Source organism: Ruditapes philippinarum, unplaced genomic scaffold, assembly GCF_026571515.1.
Source record: "Ruditapes philippinarum isolate M1 unplaced genomic scaffold, ASM2657151v2 ctg2578_1_1_1_1, whole genome shotgun sequence".
NCBI classification, from domain to species: domain Eukaryota; kingdom Metazoa; phylum Mollusca; class Bivalvia; order Venerida; family Veneridae; genus Ruditapes; species Ruditapes philippinarum.
In genome coordinates, this window is record NW_026855989.1 from 127,846 (window position 1) to 148,978 (window position 21,133).

General features: G+C 31.4%; 2 protein-coding genes across 2 annotated transcripts in view; both read right to left on the reverse strand.

Annotated features, from left to right (window-relative positions):
* Positions 1 to 921: 921 nt before the first annotated feature.
* On the reverse strand, positions 922 to 15,037 carry LOC132745049 (integrin beta-like protein B). The gene is made up of 9 exons (XM_060733884.1): positions 14,810 to 15,037; positions 6,917 to 7,188; positions 6,138 to 6,319; positions 5,667 to 5,770; positions 4,774 to 5,042; positions 4,449 to 4,604; positions 3,924 to 3,964; positions 1,414 to 1,505; positions 922 to 1,130 (listed from the first exon to the last, which is right to left on the reverse strand). The coding sequence occupies exons 1-9, from the start codon at positions 14,921 to 14,923 to the stop codon at positions 945 to 947; spliced, it is 1,416 nt and encodes a 471-aa protein (XP_060589867.1). The 5' UTR covers positions 14,924 to 15,037; the 3' UTR covers positions 922 to 944.
* A 3,316-nt stretch (positions 15,038 to 18,353) lies between these two features.
* LOC132745052 (uncharacterized) overlaps positions 18,354 to 21,133 on the reverse strand; it is a 45,347-nt gene continuing 42,567 nt past the window's right edge. The window contains exons 36-41 of the mRNA XM_060733888.1: positions 20,323 to 20,432; positions 20,027 to 20,091; positions 19,591 to 19,754; positions 19,105 to 19,192; positions 18,789 to 18,817; positions 18,354 to 18,617 (exon numbers count right to left, since the gene is read on the reverse strand). Coding sequence (XP_060589871.1) covers positions 18,496 to 18,617; positions 18,789 to 18,817; positions 19,105 to 19,192; positions 19,591 to 19,754; positions 20,027 to 20,091; positions 20,323 to 20,432 — 578 coding nt within the window. The 3' untranslated portion in view covers positions 18,354 to 18,495. The remainder of the gene's footprint in view (positions 18,618 to 18,788; positions 18,818 to 19,104; positions 19,193 to 19,590; positions 19,755 to 20,026; positions 20,092 to 20,322; positions 20,433 to 21,133) is intronic.

The window sequence follows — 21,133 nt, forward strand, 5'->3', positions numbered from 1 at the left end:
GTAACAAAAGCAACAGTCGAAATTCGATGTGCGGTTATCAAAATCGCTTTCTTTTTTTATTTCCCGAAAGATTTAAGTATTTTAATTGGCGATTGTTTTTATCTGACATTTTCGTTTTAGATATGAGAACAAAATTAAAATCCTTAACACCTTTTATGCAATTTAAAACCTTCGTTCGTTTCCCTTATTTTTTTATACTTTTAGATTTGAATCGTATCTAAAAGCGGTAAGTGAACAAGTTTTATCTAACAAACAAATCGGTTATATTAAGAACTCTCGTACTCATAAATCTTAATTGCCTGTATCACTATCACAAGGTGTTTAAAAACAAAAAGTCACAGAGACTGACTACATATCAGGTTCGAGAGTTTTCAAGCGATAGAACAATATTGTCCTTGGTAGATTAATATTCGGTAGAATCCCTACTAATGACCACCTTGGAATTAAAACCGCCCCGCTTATCCACTTTTAAGGCCATCATATTCAGTCCCAATTCTTTGTTTTGTTCTTTATTTGACCCCACTATTGAGACCACTGATTTAAAGTCAGTACATATACCGACCTATCTTTAATTTGACCCTGACGATGAAGGTCATTTAAATCTCAAGGTCAATGTCAGTTCAACTTTATAGGAAAACTTGTTCAAATAATAAATTTATCCAAGTATAAGGATAATTCAATAATTTATTGAAAAAGTACAGCCAACTTTATTTTAGCACAAATCAGTGAATATTTAATAATTTTGCATTTTTTATCAAATTTAAAAAGACAATCAATGCAAAAATAGCAAAGTATTATCCATTAATAGCATAAATCAGTGATATTAAACATAATTCAGACGTTTTAATTTGAAGGTCAATGTCATTTATTAAAAAGGTCATTGTAATTCGTGTGTGCCTGAATTTCTTCGAAGAAAAGGCCGAGCTCAAAAGGCAACAGATAAATCAAAATTTACCAAAATCGAAGAGAAAGTAATAATATTGCTTTTCTTCTAAAGTAGCTGACGTTGTAAAAGAAACAGTTTTTCCATTGATCTTGAGTTTATTTGTATCTGAGGCATCAATCTGTTCAAGCTGGTATCCTGTGTTATTATACAGTCTGATGAAAGATGGTCTTGATGCCCGTAAAACCTGTAAGATAAACCAGTGTTTAAGAAATATACAACTAAGCACCTACAATAGCTTATCCACGGACAGGCATTTTCCAGAAAAGTATGTAAATGTAGATAAAAGTCTTAAAAATACATAAATATATTCTGCTGTATTTACACTAAGTAGTTACTCAAATTGACTGCATTGTATTCTTGTTTACACAATTTATAAACTATTCTCATTAGACTAGTTCTAGTTACATAACAAACACATATCGCATTGATTTCTAGAATTTCAAAAGAAAAAAATGCAAGTATTTCACATTTCCATCTGTTGATATAGTCCATTTTGTATTGTAAGGATTGACTTTTCCTGGAGGCATTTGTGAATCTTTCAGCAGTGACGGAGGTGAAACTGAAACAAAGATTATTGTGTTTAAGCATTAACCCGCTGGACTAAAAGTTATGTATATTTTCCGACGGTATTAGGCTAAATTGTGGGCTAGGTCAAACTGTATATCCATGCAGTCAAACTAACCTCTATATAATGTTAGATTACTAACTTTAATCTATATAAGAACGACACTGATAATACAATAATACTAGCAATCCTGACATCAACAGGAAATGCAATATCTTTCACAGTTCTTCATAAATAGACTTTAACCTCTGGTCGTCATAAACGACTTTATCATCGTCTGATATATTTATTTACAATTTTATTATCGCTTGCTGTCGGTGGTTTTTTTTTTGGTTTTTTTTACAAATAGGTTACATACATTTACAAGCCGGGCGTTATCAGTTTATAAAAACGTGCTGTGGTGTAAAAATGAGACCAGTTTCTATTATCTTTACACTGTGTTTATTTAGGGTGGCTATACAACGTTGCCGGTGACATCAGAAATGGTCTGTATGATTTCCTTCTAAGTGTGATTTTGTAATAAAAATATGTTTATTTTCTTTGAACAATTATTAATTTGTTGAAGTCAGCGATATTGAAGCAGTTATGCGGTTCTGCAAATGACATTGAGTCTTGTCTGTTACCCAGGATCGAGCCCATTCTTTTCCCCCATGTAAAACCACTGTTTATTGTTGTATAATTTGTGTTTGTATTGATTTTAAATTCGTGCTAAAGGGGTAAACCATTTCTTTTTCGCGGCGGCCCAAATACTGAATAATTATTTATAAAAAATATTAATTAAATCTAGGTCATTAGTAAGGGTACATTAATCAAAACTGTGTCAAACTACACTGAAGCAAATGTTTTGCTGAAGTTCTATTTGACAAATGTTATTCTACAGTTGCTTGGAGGAAATGATAGACATTTTCTTTGAGTTATGCCGCTTTTTAAGACAAATGCAGTAAGTTTACTCATTGAAGCATAGCAAAATAATAGAGATAAAATCATTCTTAATTTTGCATAATCCTGCAAATGAATTAACAAAAAACAAAACTATATTTTGATTTATCTGCTTCATAAATTGATCTAAAATGTGAAAAAAATCCACTTTCAAGTGCAATTATCTTTTAAAAGTAGCATGGTGACACCCTGTTTTTTCATGATCCTCTTTAATCAAATTATCTGCGCTTGTTTAAATTCAAGGTAAAAATATTATTAAAATTTCCGATAAGTTATTCGACTTAGTCCATATTCAAATCTGGTCAAAACGTGAAACATTTCAATTATGTATTTCCTCTTACTGTACAAGACTAATATAAAATAGAGGTATAAACATCATGGACGGTACTGGTAAGTGCAAGTTACCGTTCACGCCCAGCAAAATTCAACATTTAACATGAACTGGTAAAGTTTGGATTTTTTAAACATCCGCATATGTATTCATATGGCGGTTATCATGGAACCTTCAATATGACATGTTAATGCCATTCCATGAAAAGCGGCATATGGTCCTCTAGTAAAGTAAAATGCGTGTGCCCTAAAGCTACAGTCTCGCTTACATCCCGGCAGAGCCCCGGTAGACGTCAGGGATGATCCGGAACCAACCGGGGAACGACCGGGAACAACCGGAGTACATCAGAAACTCTGCCGGCAACGTCCGGGATGATCCGGGAACATCCGGCATTTGACCCTGGATTGAATAAAATATTTAATATCACCGGGGTGGTCCGGGATGAACCGGGAAGGTATAGCTTTGCCGGCTTCATCCTTAGCTCTGCCGGAAACGACCGGGGTTATACCGGGGAATTACCGTAGCTCTGCTGGCACAAACCGGGGATGATCCGGGGTATGATATAGCCGATATAGCTACGGTAGAGTCCCGGTATATGCCGACAGAGCCCCGCTAACTACAGGCAGAGCCCCGGAGGATAAAGGTAGAGCTACGGTTGATCCCGGTAGAGCCCCGGCAATAATTTCATCCCGGATCGTCCCGGATCATCCCGGTAACTTACCGGGATGGTCCTGGGCTCTGCCGGGAGTAAGTGCGACCGCAGCTTAAACGAGAAAACAATGGGCGGAACTAAATAAAATGGAATATTGAAAGGGGATCAGAAGTTACGCAACCTGCATATCACATAAATGTGTCAAAAGACACATTTAAATAGCAGGCCCACATTATAAGGGTTATTCAGCAGTATTCAAGTTAGGAATAATGGAACCGCCTAGAAAACAGCCGAATAGAAAGAACTAAAATACCACAAGCACAGCAATAATGTCGTGCTGAACGATCTTTATGGATCGAAAAGATAACATCCCTGATTGAATGAATGGTGCGACTTTTTACACAATAAAGTCAGCAAAATTTGTTAATGATTGCCATTTTGAATTTACAGTTTATGTTCATACATGAATATTATCTACATTTGTACTTACTTCCTGCAAGTAGTGTTACACATCTCTTGTCACTCTCAGTTCTGAAAAATAAGGTTCATTTATAACACTTTTTTGGATAAATGCAATTCAATGATATGCTTCACTTTTAAACCCTTAGTAGGGCTGGCTCCTTTATAATTCACAAATATTCAAGTTTGACAAATGCAGACCAAGATTATCAGGCCCAACCTGCAGTTCGATCCTGAAAATTATGTACTGTTCGCTTTTCTTATGGTACATATTATGATATTTTCCTTGCAAAAGAACAATTGTCTTGTCCATATTGAAAAATGAACAAATTTATTTACGATTTTCATTGTTGCAAGTGTTAACATGCAGCTTTTCTAATTTTGAAAATACTCATGTCTCATACAAATCATGCATGCTTATTGTATCTTATTGCTTTGAATGAATTGTTCCTATTCTCTCATGTATACATTGACTGTATTGAAATATCTATTTAGTGGTACTTTTTTGTCACAAGTAGTTAGAGATGAAAATTTATTTTCTCGTTTTAAAACATACCTAGTAGAACTTTCGACAGCAGAAAAGCAAAAGGTGTTCCTCACATCCCTGTTTGTAGGTGACCATGAGACATTCATTCTCCAATCAGTTGAAGATACGTTGTATAGGTGACCCTTAGTCATACCAAGCGGGGATATTGTCTTGATTTCGGATATACTAAAATGTAATCTTGATTGTAGCAATGAACTTTGTAAGAAAAAATGTAATTAATTGGATTATCTAATAATGTTAGAAATTACTAAAAATGTTTTTACATTACGTAAAAGAGATGCATTCAAATATTTTTATAATCTGTATGTTACATTTAAAATGAAGTATTTTCTACCTCCTGTTTGCATTTACAACACGTGCAACAATTGCTACACGAAGCACTTTGTTGAAAGGTACGCCTATGCAAGCGCTATTTGGAGGTGTTGGATCTACAAACATTGTAGTCTTTTCGCAAGAACTACTACCATTGTAAACGTTAAACAGGAACTGAACAGGTATACTACTGAGCGGTGTTGTCGAGTTAACATCGGCAAAGTCTTCTACTTGAATTGGAACAGCAAACCATCCAGTCTGTTTGGCTTCATATGTTATTGTACATGTATCCTTTAAGATGAAAAGCCAAGTAGTTAAAACAAACAAACAAGTAATAAATATGAAATGTTTTTACCTGCACAGTAAGTATTGTTTTAAATTCACCAAGTGTCTGAAGGTTTCAAGTCTATTACTGTAATCATTTCACGTGTTTATATACTAAAACGATATTCGATCTTGTCCGAAGAATGTTTACCAAAGGAAAGGGAAAATTTCAATTTAAACATACTTATTACATTACAGTTAATGTCTACCATTAGAGAGACTTTTTATATTAGAATGTGGTTCTTGTTATGTCCAAAGTATTGAGCATTTTGTATCAAACAGTAAGTTGCGTAGTTTTTGTTCACATTAGACAAAAATAACAAAATGGCTTTGAAACAAATGAAAACTCGAATTTGATGAAAATACAGAATGATTAGACGATAAACTGATTTTAAATAATTATAGAATTACAGGCGATTCAGGCTGTTAAATGGGAATAATTAACTTTGTAATTATACAAAGTTTACTCAACTTTAAATCACTTATAGATACTGCGATATTACAATTGAAAACTAATGCTATGAATACAATAAATCATGAAAACGTAATTGTGATTATTCGTAAATAATGAGTGTTAATATGGTCACTTACAAAATTCATAGAAGCATTTGGTGGACTTTCGCATACGCTGCCACATTCAGTTTTAGAATTCTTTGCCCAGCGACATTTCACAATGTCATTATCAGGATCACTTACTAAAATATAATTATTACCATATATACATCATTTCAGAAAAAATACATTAAATCAAATGATTGAACAGTATACAATCAGACAAAAAGAAGAACGGTGTAAGATTATTGACTAGCAAAATGACATCATATATTTTTCAATTGTCTTCAAAACTTTGAATTAGAGGTGCTTCTTTATCACATTAACCTTTTAAAAATTATAAAAATAATTGGTTCTTAAAGCTGATTTGTATTTCGCCGCCGCCACCGAATACAGTAAATAATTATTCATTTTCACTTAGAAGTTTCGGATTATATCCCAATTATTCTTGCATAAATGTAACTAAATTTGCCGGTATCCAGTTTATCTAGCAGGACTCATTTCTGTTACCTGGTATAATAATTGAATGATTACAACCACGTTGCAGTCGAACAATTGGAGATATCTCAGCCGTTGGCGATGAATTTATTCGTCCTATATCTGATCTTGTTTTCAAATTAGCTCTAGCCCGAAGCATCCAAGACCCGCTAGATCCTACTACCAACTTATCTATCCAAGCTTGTCCTGAAAATCTGTTAAATAAAAGTAAAACAATGCCAGAATGCAAATAAATGGACACTAACTGGTTTAACATCTTAACAGACTGCGCCTGCATTGATAGATTGATAATGTTGTTTTGATAACAATGTTTTGTAACAAAAAGGAATTTAGAAAGTCTTGGGGTGGTATACATACCTTTCAAAATATTTCTTTTATAGCTTTCTATTAGTTACATTTATCATGATAGCTCTACTCTCCATGTATCTATTTTATTTCTTACAAGAGCCTGTCTAGAAGTGATATTAAATATTAAGAGTATGCAACAGTTTAAAACGACAATGATATCAATTTTTATGCATATCTTATCCAATTATGGGTGTTATGAGTTTATGGCGAAGAAATTCAGAGGTATGTCAAAATCTGGAAACAAAGTGATCCCTCGGAAGCATTAATCAGAGAGTTGCAGACTCGGTTTGATTGAGTCTGAACATGATTAATAATTAATACGTGCAACATCCCTCACGCCCCCAGCACCGGCTTGAGCGGTATTCAATTCTCAACACTTTATAGTGCTAGCATCAATGATCCCGAAGGACCAGAAAAATATAACACCACTGAAACAAACAAACCCGAATTCAAAACTTTTCGAATAGCCATAATAAGAATAATAAGGATTTAACGTGGCTATTATTCGACCTCTCCCGGATGACCAGTCTTCATTCACACTATAATCTGTACATTTATAGTAAAGTTGTCCGAGAAAACCTTGGCAGTTTTGAAAGCATTCGATTGATCCTTCACCACCAATTTTATTTCCTTGTTGTATGATGTCATCATCACAAGTAAATTTAGAACTGTACGTCATTCTCCATGAAATACGATATTCTATAATAACTTCATTCTGAAATAAGAAGGTTTAAGATATCGATTTATCTTTCCACCAGGCATTCATTTAACAATTATAGTTTAACAAGTTAGTGTTTTGCTGATTGTATGATTTTAAAATTGCCTTTTTAAAAGTGTAAAAATTCGATAAAAAAAGCCTGAAATTGTACAGGTAAACAAATAAATAACTTGTACAAATAAATCAAAACAATTACATTTCAAATATCACTTTTCTAAGTATGGGATACTTTTTTATTTTAAAATTTTTATATAAAAAACAAATCACGCATATATAGACAGCAACAACAACATTTAAATAATAATTATGATAATCAGACCATTTTGAAGTGTATCCCTTGTTAAAAAAATATCTAAACCATGGCAAAGGAAGAACTTTAGAGAATTATATGTGTTCCTGAAAATAGATATAAAAATATAAGACCGCACTAGTAATATGATTAAGATATCCTTATACTCTTAAATTAAAAGTGCACAGGAAGTTAACAATGAATGCATATGTTTTGTTGTTGTTTTTTTAGGGGGAAGGGGTTGTTGTTGTTTTTCTTGTTGTTTTTTTTTATTTTTTTTATTTATTTATTTATTTATTTATATTTTTTTTATTTTTTTTTTATGGGGGAGGGGTGTCAGCGTTTAACTGCATAGTTTATATTAATTCCATATTGTACTCAAAGTAACAAAGTTCTGTCAAATGTTAAAAGCTTGATGGTCAATATGCTTTAAACAGACTAGCGTCACGTCACATACAGGTTTTATGGCTGAACACTCACATACAATCCTGAATTCAATTGGACGGCCACACTGCTGTCACGAGAGGCTAGGTGAGTTAGATAAAGGTTTTGCAGCTGTGTACGAGTAAAAAGAATCAGTATTGTTCTCAACCATGCTGAATGATCTTATTTCACAACATCAGCTTTGAACATTTTCAATTATAATAATGATGCTTTGATATGGGTTTTTGGAGTATCAAAAATTAAATCGAGGATAGATGGAGGAAGACATGCCTTTGATAAAGTTATTTTGGGCTCCAGAAATAAAACCAGGCCATAAGAGGTGCGATATTGATTCGATGTTAAATTTTTTGAACCCTGGAAAAGAAAACTAGGCTTTACATGTAAGAGGTCTTACATGAATATGGATAGATTAATAACGGACTTTTTGCACTCTTAAAATGAAAACGATGCTAAATTGATAAGTTTTGGATCCAATAATGATTTCTATTGGACAATTACGTGGTGCAAAAGATGAAAGTATATTTGTCTTTTTTTATGTTTTGAAATAAAATTCAATATTGCTATTTATACCAGACTTATTAAAAGAGACAGAACTTCATAATGAACTGTATTATGTACAACAAGTCAACTAAGCTTTTAAGTTTCATGCGCATTGGCATGTATCTTAAGATTCACACCAATAGGTAAGCTAAATAGGTAAAATAATGTTTAATCTGTATTTTCTAAATCACTGTTTATCATCGGGACGCCTTTCATATCAATATTTATGAATCATTCAAAATGTTTCATCTCAAGCACATGTGAATAAAGGTCAAGTTGAAGATTCTGTTCAAGTGTTTCAAATACAAAGCTATAGACATTTTTCTCATGTTGTGTTTGTTCTTTCGTTAAACCGTCGTTGAAATATGTTTTTAAATGGTGTGACTAAGTGTTATTTGATAATTTGAAAAACAGTTATCATCGTATTATCTCATGGGAAAATGCATATGGTGCACGTCTTTAGTTTTATTTTTTTTGAAAAAAAAAAACATTATATGTAGTTATTCTTGATTCAATTTATCATCAGTTTCAATGAAATAAAAAATCAATTTTAAATGTAATACATGTGTACATTTAGTTAATTATGTCAAGATGAAAAATAACCAGCTTTTCTTATTAAATGTTCTTGTTCAAACAAGAAACGTACAATTATAGCTTAACAGCATATTCGAAATATGAGCATCATTTAATTTCTTACTTTAACATAATCTTTTCCGTGGCCTTATGAATTTTAATTTACTTCCATTTTCATGGAAGTTCACTTTTATCTTCTTTTATCAATGTGAAACTTGTTAAGTCCTATATGTAGCTGACACGTGTGCCTTCAAGTATTATGTTTGTCTGTGTAGCAGCACGCGATTTATCTTGAGATAAAGCAAATATTTGAATTGTTTAACTTTATCGTTGGCTAACACTTTAAAAAAAAGTACAAAGTTGTGAATATTTTTTTTTCGATATTGTTCTTTTCCTTTTAAGCATTTCACATTCAAAATTATGCGTTTAGTAAAATCCTTTTGCATACTTTTAAATAAAAAAAGGCAGATTTCTCAAATGCATGTTTTGTCTACAGTATATATTTAATATGCCTATTTATATAAATGTTGTAAAAAGACGGATAGATTTTTGTTCAAAACAATTGAAAATTCTATATATTTATGAAGTTACATGTACTATAGTAAAATATTAAGCATTGCATTTAACTTTCATAATGTTCTTATCTTTTTTATATTATCAAACTATATACATAACTTTTGACATATTTATATTCATATTATTATATTATACATAAACGCATGCAATATGATTTCCGTAATATCGAGCATATAATGAGTAAACACATACAGTGTCTAGGTAAGATTACCCAGAAATATTTTACCTACGATTTTCCTGAAATCTGTTATCTAAGATTACCCTGTAATCTTTATCCCAAGATTACCATGTAATCCATTTACCATTCTATCTTTGTTCTATGAAATAAGCCAGATAATGTTGTTACACATGTAACACTATACTACACTATGTGCTGCTACTTGTAATGATTAACCCTGAACAATTTAATATGTGTTATCTTACAAGTATTTTGACTTTTTTATAAACATGTCCCTTTATATTTAGGGTGGCATATGTTTTTACTTTTATTCTTGAAAAAAAATGAATGTTAAGTTTTAAAAAGCGACATCAACAAGATCAATTATCATCTACGGTAATAACCATGTTGATATTATATATCATACAAAACAAATTATTGCTTTAAAGAGACATCGCCAACACCAACAATTATACATAAAAAAATCGTAAGACAGTGGCTGGATCCGCATAGAATTTACAATCTTACTAATCTTACTTCCTAAAAAAACTCTACCTTTATGAACGATATATAAAAAGTTTCTATTTGTGTTGCTTCATGTTAAATACCGGATCAATTATCCAAAAGGAGTCTATTTCCTGACCTTGTATCTTTTTATGACAACAAACATGCTAAATCATCAATTTGTTATAACTGATATATTTTGTGTCTTGGGTGGGGATCCTAAAATGCACTGTTAAAACAATGAATTGGCCACTAAACGAACAATTGATTATTTTATGTTTGATTTGTAGTCATTGTGCCCTATGATTGATATTCAAATGTCGTCACTATTGAAACCTTTTTACAATATTATATGTTCATAAATAAAATAATAAGATAATTTAATCATTTTAGCTGACACAATGATTTAAATGTTGACGGGTTGTCGAACTCATGTTTTGCCAATGACAAAAACAAGGTTTAAAATCTTTATTGTAAAATATATTAATTGCAAACAGACGAGTAAAAGGTGATACGTGTAGTTAGTTATATAAGACTTTTTTCACGTTATATGATATATATATATTGGATTCACATTAGGTTTTATCCTATATACTTTTTCTTTTTTTGATTTAAATTGTGTAAAAGAAGTTCTAAATCTTGTAAATTCTATTCTTTGATTGTTTTCGTAAAATAGGTTTAGATGAAGTGTTCCTGTTCACTCAAATAATATGTCTATTTTTAGAACATGAAATAATTTAAGTATTTCAATGACAAAATTTTATATACAATTAGTTGAATTTTAACCCCACAAATATTATACAATAGTGAGAATTATGCGCGACATATTTGACCCCAAACATTCCATGCTAAAATCAACATTTATCCTACTACAGAATCGGCTGGTTTGCTTTTCTGATTTACTAGCACCTTTAAATTTAAAGAAAAATGTTATAAATTGTATATGATGGATGTTTAGCATTTCTTGGTTCTTAGTTTTAAATTAAAGTATTTAAATGTATTAAGTTTCAACCTCATTCAAACTACTATATCGTTGGATGTAGCCAAAAATGCTAAGTCATTAGCAAGCACTTAATTTAAAGAAAAATAATTTTTCAATAATCATTCAAAAAGCGATTAAATTTGCATTCATTCAACTTTTTATATCATTTACGATCAGGAAAAAAAGGTAAATTCGAGCCTGTTTTAATCATATATGAACTTTGGGAGAAAGAAAAAGAAGAAAAGAGTTTTTTACTTAACACATGATTGTAACATAGCATTCGAGGATTGAACTTATCTTAGAATTAACACAAAGAATTAATGCCAAAGAAAGATATATCTTTTTATGACAAAAAAATACTTTTCATAATCTATGAATGAAAGAATATAGATTTTTGGCTGATATATATTGAAATGTAAGAAAGACGAAACACAGTTGATATGGTCTCTTGACCAGAAAAAGTTACATGACAGTCAAATTCAAAGCATTTAATCAGACGAGTGTGAGATTTACCTAATTTACATTATGTTTTATACTTACAAAGGTTTCAGTTTTTTTTTTCAAGTTCATTTTGAGTTTTAAAATGTTAGTGTAAAATTTTAGACGAAATCTACAGTACAATTTTTTTATATTTCCAAAGAAACATATCTATATGAAACATCTATATAACTACATGTAAAGTTATTTCCGTCTTGGTACTGCTTAATAATGTTGATTAAAATGCTGTTAAAATTGCTTACCTTCCCATCTTTATGACACCTTTTAATAATGTTCATTAAAGGCAAATCGGCATTTTAAATGCCTTTGGCTATTTACAAAAGCGAAATATGGTCAAAGCAACCAGGTTACCTAAATATTACACAAATTAATTTACATTGAAGAATAAAAAATCACAAAATATCAAACATTTAGATATTTAGACCCACAAAGTAAATCAAATCTAAGAAGAAGCAATATTTAAGAGATAATTTTCTCAATTCATAAGCTTCCGTTATAAACTTTGCATTTTTACATTACTAGTTCTACGATTACATGACATAATAATATTGAACTTTTGGACTGAAGGCAGGTCAAGCATTATTTTCAAAATGTTTAGGTCGTAAATCATCAATCTTATTACAGCATTTAGATTCAACTGATTGTATTTAAAAGCGTTTACAGATACGATATTGTCTTTCAATGTAATTAAATCGACATACTTTCATTTAAATTTCAGTTTGATGATAATTATGATATTTTAAACCTAGTGTAGAGCTCTGTCTTTCTTTCTCTCCCCTCCCCCTTCCCCCACCCCTCTGTCCCTCTCTCTCTATGTACTATTAGTTAATATATCTAAATATTTTTATAGAAAAATTCAAGTTTAAATTGTTAGTGGTCTTCAAGTTTAGCCTCATTATCAATCTCTATTTCTAGTTTTGAATTTACTGATCTTGTAGTATTTGCTCAAAAGTACTAAAAATTTGCGTTATAAATATTAAATTGCTTTCTAAAGATCCTTTACATGGGCATGTAATGATAACTCGTTACTTTTTTCCAGTATTTTAAGGCTCTCTATGTCATTAACACTGAATAAGGGAAACGACCTTATTTACCTAATATCGCTAAGTTTGTGTGCTAACCTCAAAAATATTTTTTACAAGTTTTAGATGTATTTTTTCAGTTTCTGTATATGCATTATCGCCCAAAATATTTGCAGTACACAATAAAATAGGTAGAGCAATAGAAAAAAGAGAAAATGAGCCGCGTCACGACAAAACCAACATAATGGGTTTGCGACCAGCATGGATCCAGACCAGCCTGCGCATCCGTGCAGTCTGATCAGGATCCATGTTGTTCGCTATCAGTTTCTCTACTTGTTAAAGAGTTTGTAAGCGAACAGCTTGGACCCTGATCAGACTGCGCGGATGCGCAGGCTGCTCTGGATCCATGTTGGTCGCAAACCCATTATGTTGGTTTTGTCGTGACGCGGCTCAAATGTAGTTTAAATATCAGATTAACCCTACTTAATAATGAGAGTAAACTATTTATACTTTGAAAGCTTGACCAGAGAACACCTTAAAGGGACTTCATTGAGCTTTTATGACATAATGGACTTGCAATAACTTTTTAAGATTAATGTTCCATTTGATGTAAGTCTAGACAATATCTTGACGTGTGCAAAACTTCGGATCATTCGCTCGCTCCACCGTTTTTCCAGAATAATTATTCTAATTGTAACATAGGGTCTAAGATTGAAAAGCATTTCAACGCTTTTTACTCAAATCGGGCTAAGAAAACGATTTATCTTAAATTATTTCTGAATATATTTCTCAGTTATCAGTTGCATACCATTCTGTTTTTAAGAGCCCCAGTTGATCTATGTAAGGAAACCAAATTGCAAGTGTTAAGAATTTGGACCTCAACATAGTTCGTTCCTTTTTCATGTTTCAGTGAAGGTTTAGATTCAATAAAATGAATTGTACAACTCAAATTAATCATAAATAATGAACCATTCCAAAGAACTAGACTAAGTCTGTTTTCCCTTCTCAACGATCAACATTTTTAGTTATAAATGGTTTCAATCCATATACACGGGTAATGTTTATTTAACTTACTTGCTAATTCAATTTTATCAAGTAAAGTCCAATCACTAATGCTGCGTCATTTTGCGTAATAATCGAGAACATTAAAGAAGCTATCGAGTTAATCACCTCTGCTCTAAATATATAAATCATTCTTAATTAAAAAGATGATTACATATGCATACATTTTTTCATTCTTTTGTATTTTCGTCAGTTTGTTGTACAGTTGTTTTTGCTGTCATTTTTTTAAGATATGTTATCAACCTCAAGATACTTTTAAAAACTTAAAAAAACAGACAGCTCTGCAGTTTTTCATTACAGGTTCTATACCAAATCTTCAATACGAGTTTGTGTGACGTGTAGACGTTAGAAAAAATCGAAACATTTTGTTTATCTATTAATAAATGGGGATAATTTGTGGGTTTAATCCGGGTTTTTTTTCAATTATTCTTTGTAGAAAAGGGCTTTTTTCTATAAAACGCACGGAATTCTGTGCAAATTGTTACGTAAGAGGCCATCTGCTCCTATTAATACTGACCAGTTTTTTTTCCAGGAAAATGAATAATGCCGAATACCACCGAGACTGAATTGTAAATGTGCTTTATAGATAACCCCGGACAAAAATCACGACCCTAAAGGTCCAATACATTATTATTCAATATGCGATGTTTTGCAACTGAAACTTAACGTCACTGGACGTCACGTTTGGCCAGTAAATGAAGGATGTGAATATTTACATACATTCCGGCACATGCTCGTTGCAACAGTAACAACTGATTGATTCAATTTTCCGAACCATATTTCATTACACTAAACGGTGACACTTTGGTAACACAATTTCAATTAAATGTAGCATCAAAAAGTATTCCGAAATATTATTACTACATTTTTGATTCTAAATAAATCAAATAGTATATGCGACTGAAATTGTCTGTATAAAGAGAAATTTAACCGTGCTGGATATTTCTAAAAAGAAATACATATGTTATTACCTGAAGTGTCCCTGGTTTCCATGTTATAATAGCTCCTCGAAAATGTGATGCCTGAACAGGTATAAGAACGAGTATTGTCAGAATGACAGGTATTTTGCACCACTGTTTCAACATGATGTATTCATAACGTAAATTTAAAATATAAGTATGCAAGACAATTGCGATTGCGAGTGCGTTTTTAAAATACGAAATGATAAAATGAAGTGTTGGAACATATCTTGTCTTTATAAAGTGGAACGTTATCTTGTTTGAATGTTTATCAATTCTAATCATTGTTAAGTGCTTATTGTGTCAAAATTTCGGTTGAGGCAAATAAAATATTTTTGCAATATTTATATTTTTGAATGATTTGATTGTTGATTATTATCAACACAACAGAAATTTAATTAGAATAATAGGAAATGACTGCTTGTTATTTTTAAAAAATATTCCGAGCTCACTATTTTATTGTCGCACAATCTAACACATTTATGCCACATTTATGATTGAGATAAAAATTTTGATATAACCATTCGTAACACCTTTTGTAATGTATTCTTGTAAAAATATGATGTAATATCTATCTTATTTTACATAATTTTAATTTAAAGAAACGTTTGCTATACGGTAGTCAGTATTTTAAAATACTGACAAAAACATTTATTTCTCAACACTTACAAATGTCCTTAACTAATATTTGTATTTTGTGTAGATATGAAATAATGGTGAAACGCTAATAAGAGAAATTAAACTATTTAAACAGATAAAAATGTGAGACGAAGGGACAATTGTGTTTAATTTCTTTTTATTCTCTTGCTCCTAACTATGAGCCGATGACTTACTTCCCGTTAGCACAGTAATGTTTATCCAGATAAACGAATGGTTTGAAACAAACGCTATTAAGGAACGTTTATGCGAAAAAGAGAATGTGTTATATTTTCAAATTCGGGCATCCGCTCATGACAAAAAGAGATAGTTCACTATGTTTAACCGCTTACTAAGACAATATATAGTTAATAAGGTGTCGCTGCACACGAAGACAAGAGATAGTTCACTAGATTTAACCGCTAACTTAGGAAATATATAGTTAATAAGGTGTCACTGCCACGAAGACAAGAGATAGTTCACTAGGTTTAACCGCTTATTAAGACAATAGATAGTTAATAAGGTGTCGCTGCACACGAAGACAAGAGATAGTTCACTAGATTTAACCGCGCTAATTAAGGAAATATATAGTTTAACTAGTTTTACCGCTCAAAAAACATAAAAAGGTGTTTACTAGATTTTATCGCTTATCAGCATCTATTTAATCTAAGAGCTGTCATTTTCTTCTAGACCTCATAGGGGATATTCGTATGGCAAAAATAACTTAATAATCATTATTTCTTTCATGTATGAGAATGGGCACATGTAGTTTTTTATTTGTTATTTTTTTAACTGCCTTGTCCTAAACCATCATTTCTTTTATACTTTTATGAAAAGCTAGAAACCACGTCATATTTGCAAAGCCTTTTTGTTGTTCACCTCCGGTTTTGAAAAATTCTATGTAATCATTCAAACGAATTGCAATCTGCATGCTTAAATATTAAATTTCCTTTATTGACAAATCCTATTCACATCTATTCGAATTTTTTAACAACCATGACTATATAAAATATTTTTATTTAATAAGATAAAAAATAGCAATGTTATACTTTGCAGTTGTGAAAAACATATGCAAACAGTAACGTGTTTGTGAAGAAACTATCAACAACATAAAACTAAGGCCAGGACTTGACTGCCTATACGTGAGGTATGAATACGCAATAAAGAAATAAATGCTCGCATTACTATACACATGACATGTTTTTGTATTCATTCCCTCCACCTATACTAATATGTCCAGTGCTTTTATATATATTAAATTTGCATATGAAAAACAAACATATGAAAGCCCCTACACATGACATGTTTTTTGTATTCATACCCTTCACTTATACCAATATGTCCAGTGCTTTTATATATTAAATTTGCATATGAAAAAAAAACAATATATGGAAGCCCAAGCATAATGCTAGTTAGATCCTTCCGATCAAATTCTTGTTGCATTCGAGGAAGAATAAAGCAGTATTTGTAGAGCCGAGTCCGAAATAGCATATATTGCTTTTACGTAAGTGGCTTCATATGTGTCAACTGTTGTTTCCCGTATTATGAGTACTTCAGTCATGATATATATGTTTTGTTTGCTTTATATATCAAAATAATGATCTGTCCAATGCACTTACACTGTTCTTACTTTGACATAGTAAACTGTTTTTATATTTTTGATGCATTGATGGTTTTATTGTATTTAGTTTGCGAAGCAAAATGAATGCAGAGTTATAAGCACAGATCCAACAATCGCTCAGGTATATGCGACAAAAGCGAAAGCAATTTTAAGTACCATTAAAATTTTGTTAACATGACCCCTGCTTTTCGTCTGTCAATCCACAAAATTTACATCCTTCAATTATTAAAAAAAAGATAGAGTGATTTCATAAAACTTAGAAAATGGCAAAATGGAGATTGTAATGTGGCTACTCTTACAGATTACGAGGAAAAGACTAAATTGATATTAAGTGGTGATGATTTTTAATTATCGTTTTTTACATATCAATATTAAATTTGCAAAATGTTTTGGTTACCAAAAGTCACCAGCCAGTTCACATGTCATGTCCCTTAGCTCTGAACTTTAGTTTCATCTTAATAATTTATTTTTATCTTGAATATTTTTGTCATCTATTTATGTGTTATTATTAGTGTATTCGGTAATAAATATTTTGCATAACTTTCTCAATTTTATTCATATAAAAACTTTTGAATTAGTCCGCAAGTCTTTCATATCACTCAGCAAGATGAATTAATAAAATGTTTGTATAAAATAAATGCTATTATGTTTGGCACAACTGTTTGTTGTCAAACAGTTTGTTCTACTGACTACCAGTAAATGGGTTGGAATTGTCGGGGTCGCAAAATCTCTAAAAGTAAGAAAACATATACTCAAGAAGGTTGTCATTTTAATAGTTTTTGCTGATCTTTACTAAATATTAAAGTTCATATACAAATCACAAAGGGAGTTTTTTAACTAGCCAATTCTCCTTGGGTTTAGATTTTCTTACTAGATCTGTGAACAATATTCCCATGCTTGATTTGAATGTGATGTGTTTGAATAAAGATTTGTAATTAAGTCATCGGAAAATAAAATATTGATCTTTAATATAACTATTGATTTATTCAAGACATTACACCCAAGAACATATAGGGCTACTACATGTAACTCGATGAATATTGATTACTGAAGGCAAAATGATAACAAACAGATATAAATGTAACCTTTTTATCTATTTTGATTTAAGTCTGCTTACTAATGTTTTTATTATGAGCTCTACCAAAGCAATCAAATATTATAGTTCGTGCTAAACTCTCTCTCTCTCTCTCTCTCTCTCTCTCTCTCTCTCTCTCTCTCTCTCTCTCTCTCTCTCTCTCTCTCCTCGCGACAAGCAAACAAAAAATGTCTATTCAAACTGAAAAGGCACTGTACACAAAATTCTAAAAGCGTTGAATTTTATTAAAAATCTGATTACATAAAATAAATAAAAATGTTCGTCACTAAATGTTGTCGTCAGATTCAATCCTCGGAAATTCGACTATTAATGATGTCTTTATCGAGCAAACTGTTTGGAGGCATTTTAATGTCGTAGTCGTTTGCTTTGTTTTTTCCTTTTCAAACAACAGAAGACTGTAACCACGGCAATAAATATGAATGCAACAGGAATCCCGATAGCTAATGATATAATAAGGATAGCCAGATCTGAAAAAACAAATTGTAAATTTGAATAAACATAATTGTACTTCTAAACTATTTAGCGAGCGGATCAGGTTTCAGTCAATTTCTAATTTATTTCGATTTTAAATGGAAAAAGTGTGGTGATTAGTTTATCTTTATTGATTAGAACAAATAATTTAGATATGTTATACTTACTTAGCGAACTGACATGCGGATCTAATACACTGAAACAAATGACAACAAACAATCATAAGGATGTTTACAAATATTTATTTGATAAAAAAAGTCAAACATCTTAATCAGGTAGAACAAAAATTTATCATATTTGTTTATCACCAGTAGTATTATTTATTTTTTCTTCCGAATATTTAAGATTTGATTTTTCATGAAAACTAATAAAATGTTTAATAATCACTGGAAAAACTTTGGAAGAGTACTACCCGGATCACCGCGTCTTTAAGTATTAGCAGACTATTTAATAATTTTTTGCAATACTCATCTTAATACCTACCGACAGCTAGGCTTCCCTTCGATAGTAACACATTCAGTCACGTTACATGGATTGAATGATGTATATAACGTACATATGTCATCCGGAACTAGAACAATTGCAAAAGAAAAAAGCTTTCACTATAAATCATCGTACATTTTAAATATATTGATAGATTTCAACAGTTCACAAATGGGAAAAAATTGTTGATGTTTACATTTCATAAATAATATAAAGAACATGTTTTGAATCAATTTTCAATACTTAAATTATTTGTTAACGGACACAAGCTATGTATACTCGCAATAGCTGCTTGCACTGCGAAATAATGCTTTTTATGTTTTCAAATTATCATTAAGACAATTACTTCCATATTTCCTTATTTATTTCATTCTAACGATTAATTACAATCACCTTATCAAAGCTAATTACATGTATAAGCATGTACAATTACTACCAATACCTTACGTTATATTTTAATATTACACATATGTTGATAACGATTACCATTTTCATTGTCCACTGTAATATCAATAACATGCACAGCTCTTCCATCAAAATCTAACGATGCATTGCTCGTTTTCAGGTCATAAAGAGCAACAGCCAATGCTTTTGACCCTTCATCAGTATCTTTAGTGAGAACACTATGGTCAATTATCACACTACCTCTCCTGTTATAATACAAGTATAAAGATTTTTGTGTAATAATCAATGTAAACCAATATGATCCAATAAATACATTCTATGTTCTTGAACATGTACCATGACAACAACTTACACTTGTACAGATTAAATGTTTTATTCAAAGAGGATTTAACAAATACATTTACAAGAGAAATATATTTTAAAACTGTCATTTAAATATTATTGGAGAAAGATATTCTCCAGAGTTTCAATGTGTCTTTGAAATAGTATAAGCATGATAAAATTAACTGTAATTCACCTTATGCTGATGATAATAACTTGAACAAAGTTATCCCCAAGTTTTTCCATGTAGTAAATTTTGAGCTATAAATAGAAAATTTCAAAATGGGGTAAATATTTTTTATAAATATCTTCAAAACTAATTCCATCGAACTTTATCAGATGCGTTTTGCATCAAATTATTTAAAAGGGCCATATGCTAATTTTACATATATCTATTTATAACGTTTGCTGAAAAGACCGATATTGCCAATTTATATAATCGTATGTGTTAGTATTTATCATTTATTGGTATAATATAGATAGTTCGGTTACCATATCAGTGGCCTTCCTAGCATATGTATTGTATGATTCAGCAACTTTGAGATTGACATTTGGCGTCAGCTCGATGTCTAAGTGCAACGTTATTGGAGTAATCCTTTTCTCTAGAATGACAAAAATAAACCTTTGAGTTGTATTATTGTGTGTCGTGGTCCGTCCGTTTGTTCGCATGAGCTCAAGTGGCATTATAGGATGGATTTCCGGGAAAAATGTTGCTTATGAATAAAAAAATATTGCTAATGGAATTTAAGTGATCACAGAAGATGAACGTAATAACCTCATAAATTCAACTCGGGAATAACGTTCATCTGACTGTCTTTAACCACTTGGCTTATTCAGCTTTTCGTATAAAGAATTGCAGTTATTGTGTTTGTGTTTTTGGCATATAGGTATTTCATATAAAATTTCGTTTGATTTCGGCTGCAATCAACTTATTATTTATAAAGTTATACTCCTTACGAAGCATTTTCAACGAAATGTATTGGTTTCCGCAGCACTACCTTAAAAGCATTTTCAATGCATACCTACCTACCTACCTACCTTACCTACCTACCTTACCTACCTACCTTACTTACCTACCTTACCTACCTGCCTGCCTGCCTGCCTGCCTACCTTGCCCTACCTGCCTGCCTGCTCCTGCCTAACCTACCTGCCTGCCTACCTGCCTACCTACCTGCCTACCTACCTGCCTTACCTACCTGCCCTACCTACCTACCTTACCTACCTACCTTACCTACCTACCTACCTTACCTACCTACCTTACCTACCTACCTACCTACCTACCTTAGCCTACCTACCTACCTAC